Raw genomic sequence first — 10484 nt, forward strand, 5'->3', positions numbered from 1 at the left:
TGGACACATTCAAGGACCTCCAGGCACGAGGCCACAATGTCCGTTATTTCTCCACCACAAAAACTAATCAGCTAAAATATTTAAAATAATGAAGCTTCTTGTGTAATATGGACCAGTCAGAAGCTGCCAGAAGCTGCCAAAAAAAAAAAAAAATTCACACAAACACCGTTATTTGATGCCTGCCACCCAATCATTCACAAGCTAGCGCTCACAGCCAATCAGATGCTAGACAGCACTTACAGCCAATCAGACACTAGCTCGTGCTTACAGCCAATCAGACACTAGCTTGTGCTCACAGCTAATCAGACACTAGCTAGCGCTAGCAGCAGAGACGTGTTACTTGCAGCTGCGAAACTATCAGTTTAGAATAAATAAAAAAGAAAATTGTCATTCATTTCTCTCAAGTGACATGGATGGATGGGTTGTGCGCGTGTGTGTGTTTGTGCGTGTCTGTGTGTTTGTGCGTGTGTGCGTGCTTGTGTGTGTGTGTGTTTGTGCGTGTGTGTGAGTTGAAAATACTTATCTCATTAAATGGTGTCAGAAAACACAAAATTAAGATTCTGTAAACAGTGTGAAAACAGGCGGACACCAACCAAACCAGCACAAACCCAGAAAAACACACCAAAACCCGCCAACTCTGGCACATGCATTAGCTTCCTTTGGGTCACTTGGTCCTGGCAGCAACACTTTACCTCTGTTCTATAAACTCCAATTCACTTCATTTCACAATGAAGACATGCTTCAATGTCTTTCTTTAAAGACAGACACATGCACACACTCACACACACAAACGCACACGCACACCCACACACACCCTCACACACACACACACACACACACAAACACACACTCACACTCACACTCACACAAACGCACACACACACACTCACACTCACAAACACAAACACACACACACACACACACACACACACACACCCTCCTGTGAGCTTTGCGGGCTCGCCCTGGGCTCGGCGTAGCTGTAAACACTCTCAGCCTGGGCTGAACCGTCTTCCCGCCGCAGACAGAGAGCAGAGGAGGCGCGCAGACTGAGACGGGCTGGACGCGTGCGGCGGCCATCTTTAATGAATTTAAAGCTGATTAGCGACCGGCGGGCTGTGGTGGAGCCACACAGGCCAGCCTGCACACACACTGCCTGACTGTCATGACCTACATTTTCTGAGACTCCACAAATAATTGCCCCCCTCCCTCCCGCCCTCCCTCCCTCCCTCCCTCCCTTATTCTCTTTCTTTTTCCTTCCTCTCAGAAGGACTCCTCCAGCAGGCTCCCCTGCTCTTTCCCTCTCCCTCTCTAAAAAATTGATTGAACTCTTTCAAGGAAATCAACAGTTGCTCAAAGGGAAATGGGGGGGGGGGGGAATGGAACGTTTAACCAAACACCTGCCATTTTGTCTGTCCTTGTGGTCTCAACACACTCGTCACAATAAAAGCGTGGTCCTGCCTGTTCTCACAAGGGGCAGTGTGCAAGATGCTTGTTTGTTTGTTTTTTTTTAAACTAAGCACAACAGTTTATTCATCCTGTTTTCCTTTCGATTGTAAACACTGTAAATATTTAGCTGAATAAGTCACAAAAGCCCTTTGAAGACTTTGCTTTTGTTTTGTTCTTTTTTATTTATTTTTGCATAGACCCCAAGACCTGCAACCATTTGGGGGGGAGGGGGGGCTGGAGGTCATGCCCCCCAAAAGAAATATGAAAGAACCACTGAGATATGATCACTTCTGGTGAATTCAGGGGAAACACATTCATTAATCTGAAGGTACTGTTAGGCCTAGATCTTTTGCTTTTATCTGAACAAAAAGGACAAGTTGGCTTGCTGTGGAGGTCAACCACCTGCTCCAGGACCAGCTTCAGTGAGCCCCAGGACTGCTGTTCTCAACAAAAGCCCTGCACAGAGTTCTCTCCAGAAGCCCTTAGCTTTTTATTTTCCTCACTAGCTCTCTGTGTGCTAGCAAGACACAGACAGGGCTGTGATCGGCCTGTCTTATAAATCCAGCGTTCTAATAAGTCTGAACTTGTTTTGCTCAGTCGCTGCCCTCCGTGAAAACAAGACTTAAAAGACTTGAAGTGTCACTTCCCCACTCGTTCGACTGAAGCAGACGGGAAAGGATGTTCGCTGTGAACGCGCAGAAGGCGCAGAAACGCACAGCCACGTTCCCTGTGTCACACCACAGCCTTCCACAGCTCCGCTGCGGACTCACAGCTTCCAAACTCTGCCTAACAAAAAGGCAAAAAGCCACAGAAAGCAGAAACCAAGTCCTCACAAACCACCTGGGTGGGACACCAGGGACGACGACGGCGTCCTCTTGAGGAAGGTAAACACACATACCTGGGTTAATCAGACAGGTGGGTGATGGGGGGGGGGGTGGGGGGAGTATTTGGGGTGGAATGCACTGCGTGAGCTACGGACGAGGAGGACCTAGCCGCTAACCAGCAGCACTCCAGGGCTACACATTCCCAGCATGCACAGTGGCGGTTAGAGTTTCCATATACCCGGCACAGCATGATGAAAAAGAAAAAAAAAGACCTTTTCCAGGTGTGTGCGAGCAAGTGCACTTCCGCCCCAAACCAACATGGCTGGTTTGCCGTTTGTAAGAGGGGGGTGGGGTGTTTCTGATGACACAGGGGGGGCCTGTTCCTTCCCAGCGATGTTCACCATAAAGGTACAGTACTGAGGACAGCGGTGCTCAAACACCTTCACACTGGTCTAAAAGCACAGCGGGATGGGGGAAGCTCTCCATGTCAGAACGGAACATCTACGCCCAGGTTTCTCTGCACACTCTGGAAACTACAAGAGAAGCATGCTGCAAGGATTTTGCGGGTTCAGAACTCAGAATCATCTGAATTTCCCAGTCCAGGGCTGCCCAACCCTGTGCCTGGAGATCTACCACCCTGCAGGTTTTTCACTCCAACCCTAATTTGGCACACCTGATTCTGCTAATTAGCATCTCAATGAGATCTCTGGCTGTTGAATGAGGTGGTGCTTTGTTGGGGTTGGAGTGGAAACCTGCAGGATGGTAGATCGCCAGGAGCAGGGTTGGGCAGCCCTGCTCCAGCTGTTGAATGAGGGGTGCTTTCACACAAACACACACACACACACAAACACACTCACACTCACACTCAGAAAATGATCAGCCCAGTCTGGATGTGTGGTTGGGTACATCCACACAGATAAGGTCCTTAGTGCGAAAGCACACAGAAAGAGCTCTAATCACCTTTACAGTAGGAGGGACGGTTGTTTTGTCTATCTCTGCCTGCTCCGTACAAAAATTCCCCCAGATACCCCCCCTCCAGTCTGAAGATAAGGAGACACCACAAATACCGCTGAAGAATTCTACTTACAAAAGCATCAGAACTCTTTAGCCAACCCCAGACTATCTTTGAGTCAGCTTATGTCAAGGTTTGTCCATTTACTCAGTTACCAATAAGGCTGTTTATATATATATATTTTAAAATACAAACTAAACTTTCACCTCTCCAAGGTCTGTCAGTTTTTTGCAATATGCACTGCAAGAATACTGAGTGATATTTGCCCTGTCAGTAGCAGAGACATACTTCACCTCCCTGAGATGAGTTTGCTGAAGACCTGATAGATAAGATGGTCCTATTGGCCACTGTAATGGGCCAATCCTGGCTATTGCCAGTAGCATTTGGCACTGTGAGGAAGAACAAGTGAAATATAAGATGCACTGCCAGCTTCAAAGAACCGGTCCAGGGAAGGGAAACAAACAGCACCTCACTCCAGGAGGGAGTTCCCCCCCCTTCCCCCCCCCCAACGCCCCCCCCCCCCCCCCCGGTGACCACGGTGACACACAGCGACACCGCGTTACGCGTCCCGCTGACTGGGGCTGTGTTCTGGCGGGACAGCGACCGCGTCTGAACCCGCGACCTTTCCGTTTGCCGTTTGACCTTCACATGTGAGAACATCCCTGCTGCTGTGGGTCTGATCCACAGGGGCGTACCCACAGCAGGTGTGGGTTACCCCAACAGTCACATAATATTTACATGACCTTCATTTCTCCATCCCTTCTTTACCTCTACCTCACTCCCCTCCCTCACATTCTCTCTTACCCCCCCCACCCCACCCTCTCAGGTCTGTAGTTTCACACCCGTAGAATATCAGGTCTGTAGTTTTATACCCACAGAATGTCAGGTCTGTAGTTTTACAGCCACAGAATGTCAGGTCTGTAGTTTTACACACGCAGAATGTCAGGTCTGTAGTTTTTACACCCGCAGAATGTCAGGTCTGTAGTTTTACAGCCACAGAATGTCAGGTCTGTAGTTTTACAGCCACAGAATGTCAGGTCTGTAGTTTTATACCCACAGAATGTCAGGTCTGTAGTTTTACAGCCACAGAATGTCAGGTCTGTAGTTTTACACCCGCAGAATGTCAGGTCTGTAGTTTCACACCCGCAGAATGTCAGGTCTGTAGTTTTACAGCCACAGAATGTCAGGTCTGTAGTTTTACACCCGCAGAATGACAGACCTTTCCCGGGACAGCAGTAAAAGCTGGTGTTCCCGCCCGTGAGGTTGGGGGCAGAGCAGGAGGCGGTTGGAGCGCTACATGTCTGAACTTGGCTTGTTACAGCCAGTCCTTGCACTGTTGTTGTTTTTCCTCTCGCTCACAAACCCGCTGCCAGCACCACACCTACAAAACGCACAGGTAAAAGTGACCCAGGTGCTTTCACAGGTAAAAGTGACCCAGGTGCTTTCACAGGTAAAAGTGACCCAGGCGCTTTCACAGGTAAAAGTGACCCAGGTGCTTTCACAGGTAAAAGTGACCCAGGTGCTTTCACAGGTAAAAGTGACCCAGGTGCTATCACAGGTAAAAGTGACCCAGGTGCTTTCACAGGTAAAAGTGACCCAGGTGCTTTCACAGGTAAAAGTGACCCAGGCGCTTTCACAGGTCAGGTGCTTTCACAGGTAAAAGTGACCCAGGCGCTATCACAGGTAAAAGTGACCCAGGTGCTATCACAGGTAAAAGTGACCCAGACGCTTTCACAGGTGAAAGTGACCCAGACGCTTTCACAGGCAAAAGTGACCCAGGTGCTTTCACAGGTAAAAGTGACCCAGACGCTTTCACAGGTAAAAGTGACCCAGGCGCTTTCACAGGTAAAAGTGACCCAGGTGCTATCACAGGTAAAAGTGACCCAGGCACTTTCACAGGTAAAAGTGACCCAGGTGCTATCACAGGTAAAAGTGACCCAGACGCTTTCACAGGTGAAAGTGACCCAGACGCTTTCACAGGCAAAAGTGACCCAGGTGCTTTCACAGGTAAAAGTGACCCAGACGCTTTCACAGGTAAAAGTGACCCAGGCGCTTTCACAGGTAAAAGTGACCCAGGTGCTATCACAGGTAAAAGTGACCCAGGCACTTTCACAGGTAAAAGTGACCCAGGTGCTTTCACAGGTAAAAGTTCCCCAGGTGCTTCTGGTGGCAGGTATGAAAAGGGCCGTGTGTTAATGAGTTAGAATTTCTCTGCTCCCCCCCCCCCCCCTTTTAAAAACGCTCCACTGGAGCTGCCGCACAGGCCTGAGATCAAACGGCCTCATGACTTCCCAAAGCTGCTTCTATTTCTGCTCATAACTAATCAGATAGCCAAGAAAGGGCTGCTATTGAATGAGCAAACGCATTAATCATTTCAATTCACACAGATACTCTTGTTTCCCATTCTTTGCTGATGTTTAAATAACTACGTTTTTTTGCCAAATTAACAGTAATGCTTGGCATGGTTTGAGTCTGGCCAAAGTGAGAACATGTGTTAATGCAGTTGTAAGTAGGGCAGGATCTAACCAGCCATTAGCATTGTTCAACATTACATTGGGAATGGCACATATCAGTGGGGAGCTGAATGAATTCGAGAAGCTTGCGCATTTGGATACCAAACCAAAAAATAAATAAAGAAAATGAATGGCAGGTCTGTGGTTCTGGGGGGAGGAAGGGAAACCAGCCCACTGACATGTCAAACGGATAAAGTCCACAGACCAGGCTGTGAGCCGGAAAAGCATGTTTCACCAGCGCCAGGAGGACACAGCGCTAAATCTGAGGGGAAAAGGGCAAAATGGAGGGATACAGGGACTCAGCGAGTTTCAAAGCACTAACCTAGCAATGAAATACACACACGCACACACTCACACACACACTACACACACACACATTAGACATACACACTCACTCACACACTACACACAAACATACACACACATGCGCACACTACACACTCTACACATACACGCACACACACACTTTACACATATACCCAGACACACACACACACACACGCACATACACACTCACTCACACACTACACACACACATTAGACATACACACTCACTCAAGACACATTACACACAAACATACACACACATGTGCACACACACACACACACACTAAACACACTATACACACACACACACTATACACATACGCACACGCGCAAGCGCGCAGACACACACACACACACAGCAGTGTAAAAGGGCTACATGCACGTGTCATAGCGGCCTTGCTTGCCCCGGCCCTTCCGTGTGTGTGGAGCGCGCCGTGCTTCAGTGAGATAAGGCCGGTGTGTGAACCCGAGAGTGAGGAACTGCAGTGCGCGGGGTGTTGCTCTGACGCGCCAGCGATGCGTCCGAGCCAATCGCGCGGCTGCTTCTGGACGTCTCCTCCCGATACCTTTGCACTCGCGCGAGCTCGGTCAGGAGCGCGGCGGCTGCCGCCGGACGTGTCACCAGGCCTCGCGCACGTGCCCTGTGACCGGCTCACGCCATTGGCTGAGACACCGCGGAAGGAACGGCCAGATGGATACGCACCAGACACACGGCTCCTTCATACTCTCGGCACAAATCACTCAGGGGTGCGCAGTGTAATAGCGAGTGCTGGAGCAGAGCGTTCTCTGGAAACACAGAGACCGGCACAGAGCTTTCACTGCACAGCTGAACCCCAGCTGAACTGTCTGCAGTTAAAAACCTAAAAGCGTACAGATTCTCAGCAATGATGACCTGAAAAGTGACCACAATCAACCACAGTTTGTATTTATTTATTGGTAATCACTGTCAGTTCTCTCTCAACAACAGTGCGCACACACGCAACAGGCCCGACCTCTTGTCCCCCGGAGGGGCCCAAGACAGCCTGCCCAGCCCCTCTCTGTTCACCAAAAACCCGCAGAGGAGGAACGCCACGCGGAACGGCCAGGGGAACGTCCCGCTGGCTGCCTGCTCCGCCACCACACGAGCTACTTCGCCTCTTCCCTTTTTCTTTTGTTAATGAGACCAGATTCCCTCCAGCAGTACCCGTGTTCCTCCCTCGCTTCCATGTTGTTTTTCTGTACTCCCCGACCCCTCCCCCACAGCCCCCCCCTCCCCTCTACTGTACTGTAGCAGATGGGCATTTTCAGCTCTCTGCTGCTAATACGCTTAGCACGCGCGGCACAACAGCAGCAACAATGCGAACGTGAGTGCTGATTGGACGGACGGCACGCCGCCAATGAAGATGCTGCTAATCTAGCCGTTGCCTTCGGTTGTTGTGAATTAACCATCTGTGGGGAAAAAAGGCAGTAACAATGGACAAACATCCACGAGAGGACCAACACGACACCTGCCTCCAGCGCCAGTGCCAAACGCACCTGCCTGGAAATGACAGATTTAATTTGATTTACAGCGTACAATAGAAGCAGCCTGTGCCTGCACCACCTTTCTCGTTTCGTGAAAAAAAAAAAAAACATGAAATGAGACACAAAGGGAGAATTAATGCAGAAACACACACAAATGTAAAATTCCTCTACACCTCTCCGAAGTCGGTGAGAGAGAGAAAATATTCCCAAAAGATGCCACAGTGATTAGCTGCGGCCGCTTACAAGAGTTGTTTATGCTCCGCGCGAGCCGAACGGATGCGGACAGGGCTCGCCGGGAGATGAATCGGTGAATGAATAGACGCATAGAAAGCGTTTATTTGCATTCATTCCAGCGTGCACGCCACCTTACAATTCAGACTCCCTATTCCCGTGACCGTTACCTTTCCCTCAATCAGCGCATCCCTACTATCTGCATAGGCAGCTAGGGAGGTGTACGCTTTCCATCTCGACTCGCTCATCGAATCTATTGTTTTTGATGGCAGACACATACCTCTGAAGATGGGCGAGCTTGGGCTTCTTCTCTCGGGAGACTGCCTGCCGTGCTCCGGGGACGAGCGTTGGGGTGGGGGCTGCGGTCTTTCCCGGTTGCCACCTGAGGATGACGAAGAGGAGGAAGAGGAGGAGGATGGCGAAGCGGAAAAATGCGGCGTCTGCAGGGAGGTCGCCACCAGCGAACAATCGGAGAGCCAGAGCAGGGGTTGGGTGGGGAAGAGCAGGGGGACCGGGCGGACACAGAAAATGGGGGAGCGGAGAGGCTGGTAATGACGTTGCTGTTGCCGCTATTGTGGATGTTGCCGTGCGAGGCGGACACGGTGAGCTGCTGTTGCGAGGGTGCTTGAGGTGGTGGTTGGGGGGGTCTGCCGGTCGCGCCGCTCGTGCCTGACGCGGAAACGTGGGTCGTGACGGCGGGGTTGCCACCCGAAGACGGCGAGGAAGCGCTGCCAGTCTGTGTGCCGACGGCTGCGGCGGGGCTCGCGTGCGAGGAAGAAAAAGGAGGCGAAACGGAAGATGGAGCGAGTGGGGAAATGACTGCCGAGGCGCTGGCGGAGACGGCACGAGTGGGACTCCGACTGCTCGACGTCGACGTGCGCGTGCCGGTCGCTTCGCATCCACTGGCGCTGCCTTTGCTGCTGCTGCTGTTGTTGCTGCTGCTGCTGCGCGTGGGGCTGTTACCCCCACTACTGGTACCATGTGGCGACCTCGTCTGCAGGGGGGGCTGTGACTGAAGTTTCAGCTGAAACGGAACAGTAGCCTTCATGGGCAGCAGGCGACCGAACGAACTTAATCCCGCATTAGTCCCCGAAGCTCCAGCACCCCCACTCCCACCTCCCCCGCTGCTGGCAGCGGTAATGCTGGTAGTCGGCGACACGTTTCTTCGAACTCTTTGAGACATGTTAGTCTTATCCAGCAACGCCCTTTTGTGCGTAAATGCAGGAGGAAAAATGTAAATTTCCCCTTAGTCGAGATTTCCTGGTGAAAAAAAGAGGTTTCTTTAAAAGCAGTTAGCTCACTGTCTTTTGTCCTTTGTTGTAAAGTCCATTTATCGTGCCCGTGCTTCACCCCTGTCGCTGCGCAAACGTCTACTTCTAACGCAGTTGGGGCTGGTACGACTTGCTAGTTAACTGAAAACCACTCACTAGCCACGCACCCTGTCTCTTTGCCAACCCCTAATCGACTCAACCTCCGCGCTTCCCATTGGCCATTTCCAGCCCTGTAGCAACTTCTCATTGGACGCTCAACAAAGTCCAACCTTTTCCAGTTTCTTAAAGATACAAAAAGCCTTTGGAACGCGAGTGTAATTATGAATTATTTAAACATAATCGAAAGGGAAGTCCATATATAGATGTTGATTGTTTTCCACTGTTCTCCAAACTGTTTGGAAAACGTGTGTGAGAGAAAACGAATGGACGAACAGCCGATGCACTGTACTGATTTGTAAATTACTTTATAATAGAAATGTAATCAGCGTCACACGTAAATAAATCTAGCATGACTAACGTGTTAATTTAAATACATCTCTTGTGTCTTCTAGAACGTGTACCTTACAAAGGATTGAGTAAGATACGAAACCTGTCTTTTCTCGCGAGAACGCTGCTATTTTCGCACGCCCGACCATGTTGCTGGCTTAATAGTAAAGCATTTAGAAAACGTGTTCCTGCTTGCATGTTGAATACTAACCGAAATGCCGTCTACACGTCAATCCGCGCACCTTCCCAGACGGACCTCCGGTATGACTACCGTTAAATGACTTATCGAAAAGAAGCGTAAAACTGAACAATGGCATCGACGTTATTTATTTATTTTTTTATCTCTCCAATTGGAATGAAACTGTTTTTTTGAGAAACGGCACCCCCCCGTGGCCATAAAAGTGCAAGTCGTTTTATGGTAGGGATCTCAACTTCAAATATTAAAAAAAAACAGTGTCTGCTTGTTTTCAAAGAGTTTTTCAGCACTAACGTAAAATAATTAATCCCTCCACTTAAGAGTGCACATACCTTGTTTCCAAGGCCTAAACTCACTTCTAATTTAAAGGAAACGACATAAACCCTGCAGACACTGCGGCCATCCACGAGTGGAGCTTGAGACCATTTTATGCAATTCTTCTGCAGTTCTTCTATGACTTAATATGTTTTAAGCTCAACTCGATCAGTAGTTTATCTTCATCCTGCCATCAGTAAAATGGTCTTCCACCACATCACACTGATAAGTGGTTCCCATTCATTTTCAAGTTTTTCCTCCAGTATAAAAAAGAGTAAGAAAACACACAACTCCGAGTGATAAATTCAGACAGAGACACAAGCACTTTTTTCCGTAATATCTTTAATCAATGTAGTAATG

The 10484-nt window shown here is 49.6% G+C and overlaps 1 protein-coding gene across 1 annotated transcript in view; it reads right to left on the bottom strand.

The window, feature by feature from the left end:
* fam117ba (family with sequence similarity 117 member Ba) overlaps positions 1–8755 on the bottom strand; it is a 35523-nt gene extending 26768 nt beyond the window's left edge. The window contains exons 1-2 of the mRNA XM_035394348.1: positions 8531–8755; positions 8137–8425 (exon numbers count right to left, since the gene is read on the bottom strand). Coding sequence (XP_035250239.1) covers positions 8137–8425; positions 8531–8755 — 514 coding nt within the window. The remainder of the gene's footprint in view (positions 1–8136; positions 8426–8530) is intronic.
* Between the last annotated feature and the right edge of the window lie 1729 nt (positions 8756–10484).

This window comes from Anguilla anguilla, chromosome 15, assembly GCF_013347855.1.
Source record: "Anguilla anguilla isolate fAngAng1 chromosome 15, fAngAng1.pri, whole genome shotgun sequence".
Taxonomy (NCBI): domain Eukaryota; kingdom Metazoa; phylum Chordata; class Actinopteri; order Anguilliformes; family Anguillidae; genus Anguilla; species Anguilla anguilla.